Source organism: Mustela erminea, chromosome 10, assembly GCF_009829155.1.
Source record: "Mustela erminea isolate mMusErm1 chromosome 10, mMusErm1.Pri, whole genome shotgun sequence".
NCBI classification, from domain to species: Eukaryota; Metazoa; Chordata; class Mammalia; order Carnivora; family Mustelidae; genus Mustela; species Mustela erminea.
Genome location: NC_045623.1, coordinates 5,802,176 through 5,803,925, shown reverse-complemented (window position 1 = coordinate 5,803,925; position 1,750 = coordinate 5,802,176). Strand labels below are relative to the sequence as shown.

General features: G+C 41.5%; 1 protein-coding gene across 1 annotated transcript; it reads left to right on the top strand.

The window, feature by feature from the left end:
* The first annotated feature begins 536 nt into the window (after positions 1-536).
* On the top strand, positions 537-1,496 carry LOC116567367 (olfactory receptor 5V1-like). Its single transcript, XM_032302377.1, has one exon. It carries the CDS (start codon positions 537-539, stop codon positions 1,494-1,496), a length of 960 nt encoding a protein of 319 aa, XP_032158268.1.
* The last annotated feature ends 254 nt before the right edge of the window (positions 1,497-1,750 follow it).

Genomic DNA, 1,750 nt, shown 5'->3' with positions numbered 1-1,750 from the left:
TCCCAATATTTTAAGCCCATAAGTAGAGATCAAGATTCATATATAGAAAAAGAGACTAGAATGGAATACACTGAAAAATTGATTCTGTGAGTTGTTCTATTCTTTATTTCTTTCTACATTTTTTAAATTTCTCACAATTAAATTTTATTACTTAAAAAATAAAGTATTTACAAAAAAAGAATTTAATGCAGTGAAGCATGCAATGTTAGGAGGCAGATTTAGCAGATATAGAACTAGATGAGCTTTAAGATAAGGATTATCAGTTTATTGAAGGTTTTGACCAAATCTCCATTATTTTTTTCACCCACCAGCAGTGATGTAAATCCATAGGCAGTCCCTGGGCCTGAACTGGCTGGATTTGTTGAGTGAGAAGTTGTGATTTCTCTGAAGACTTTCCTACACACCTCCATCCACAGTCCAGACCATTCTATATCCAACATTATTTGATGTAACCTTATAGGTTAACGTGCCAATTTAGGGCACTCTTTGTACATTCTCATTATGGCTTTTCTTTTTTTCCTCATTGTTTTGTAGCTATGACACCATTTGAAATGAACAATCAAACAGACGTGACAGAATTCATCTTCTTGGGATTTTCCAACCACCCCAAACTACAGGGTTTGTTTTTCCTGGTTTTCTCAGTCATTTACCTGACAACACTTGCAGGGAACATGCTCATAATAACAGCCACTAGAATCAGTCTTGCTCTCCACACTCCAATGTATTATTTCCTCAGCAACCTGAGTTTCTTAGACATCTGCTATACATCCACCACCATTCCAGTCATGCTGGTGAACTTCTTCCGGGAGAAGAAGACCATTTCATATGAGGGCTGCCTTTCCCAGATTTTCTTCCTCGTGACATGTGCTGGCACTGAATGTGTCTTATTGGCTGCTATGGCATATGACCGCTATGTAGCCATTTGCCACCCTCTTCAATATCCAGTCCTCATGAGTGTGAAGGTCTGTGTTTTTTTGGTGACTGGGTCCTGGCTGTGTGGACTGGCGAATTCTGTGACACACACGGTACTGGCAGCCACACTCACACTCTGTGGACCCAACCAAATCAGCCACTTTCTCTGTGACATTCCACTGCTCCTGAAGCTCTCCTGCTCAGACACCTCTCTGAATGAATCTGTGCTCCATGTGGCCAGTGCCACCATTGGCCTGAGTCCCTGCCTGTTTACTGGAGTGTCCTACATACTCATCATCTCTGCCATTCTTAGGATTCCCTCTGCTCAGGGTAGGAGCAAGGCCTTCTCTACCTGTGCATCCCACCTTACCGTGGTTGTGGTCTTTTATGGAATGGCCAACTTCAACTATGACAGACCCAGAGAAGGTTACTCACTAGACATGGATATTCTCGTCTCTGTGCTTTTCTGTGTTATAACCCCTATGTTGAACCCCATCATATACAGCCTGAGAAACAAGGAGGTCAAGAGTGCCCTGAGGAAGCTGGCTGGAGGGTATGTGATTCCTGGCAATATTAGTGTCTAAATCAGCTGTCTTCCAAACAGGTATGAAAAATTTCTAAGATTTCCTTTTAACTTCTGCCTTTCCTTCTTTTCTTTTCCTTCCTTCCTTCCTTCCTTCCTTCCTTCCTTCCTTCCTTCCTTCCTTCCTTCCTTTCTTTCTCTCCTCCTCCTCCTCCTCTTCAGTTAGCCAGCATATAGTACTTGGTGTTATAGACATCTAAGGTATTTATAAATCATAGTTTTAGAGTCCATATCCAGATCCTCAATTCCTATATA

Bases quoted from the DNA above. Each gene is read 5' to 3' on its own strand.
- LOC116567367 (XM_032302377.1), top strand. From the start codon at position 537: ATGACACCATTTGAAATGAACAATCAAACAGACGTGACAGAATTCATC.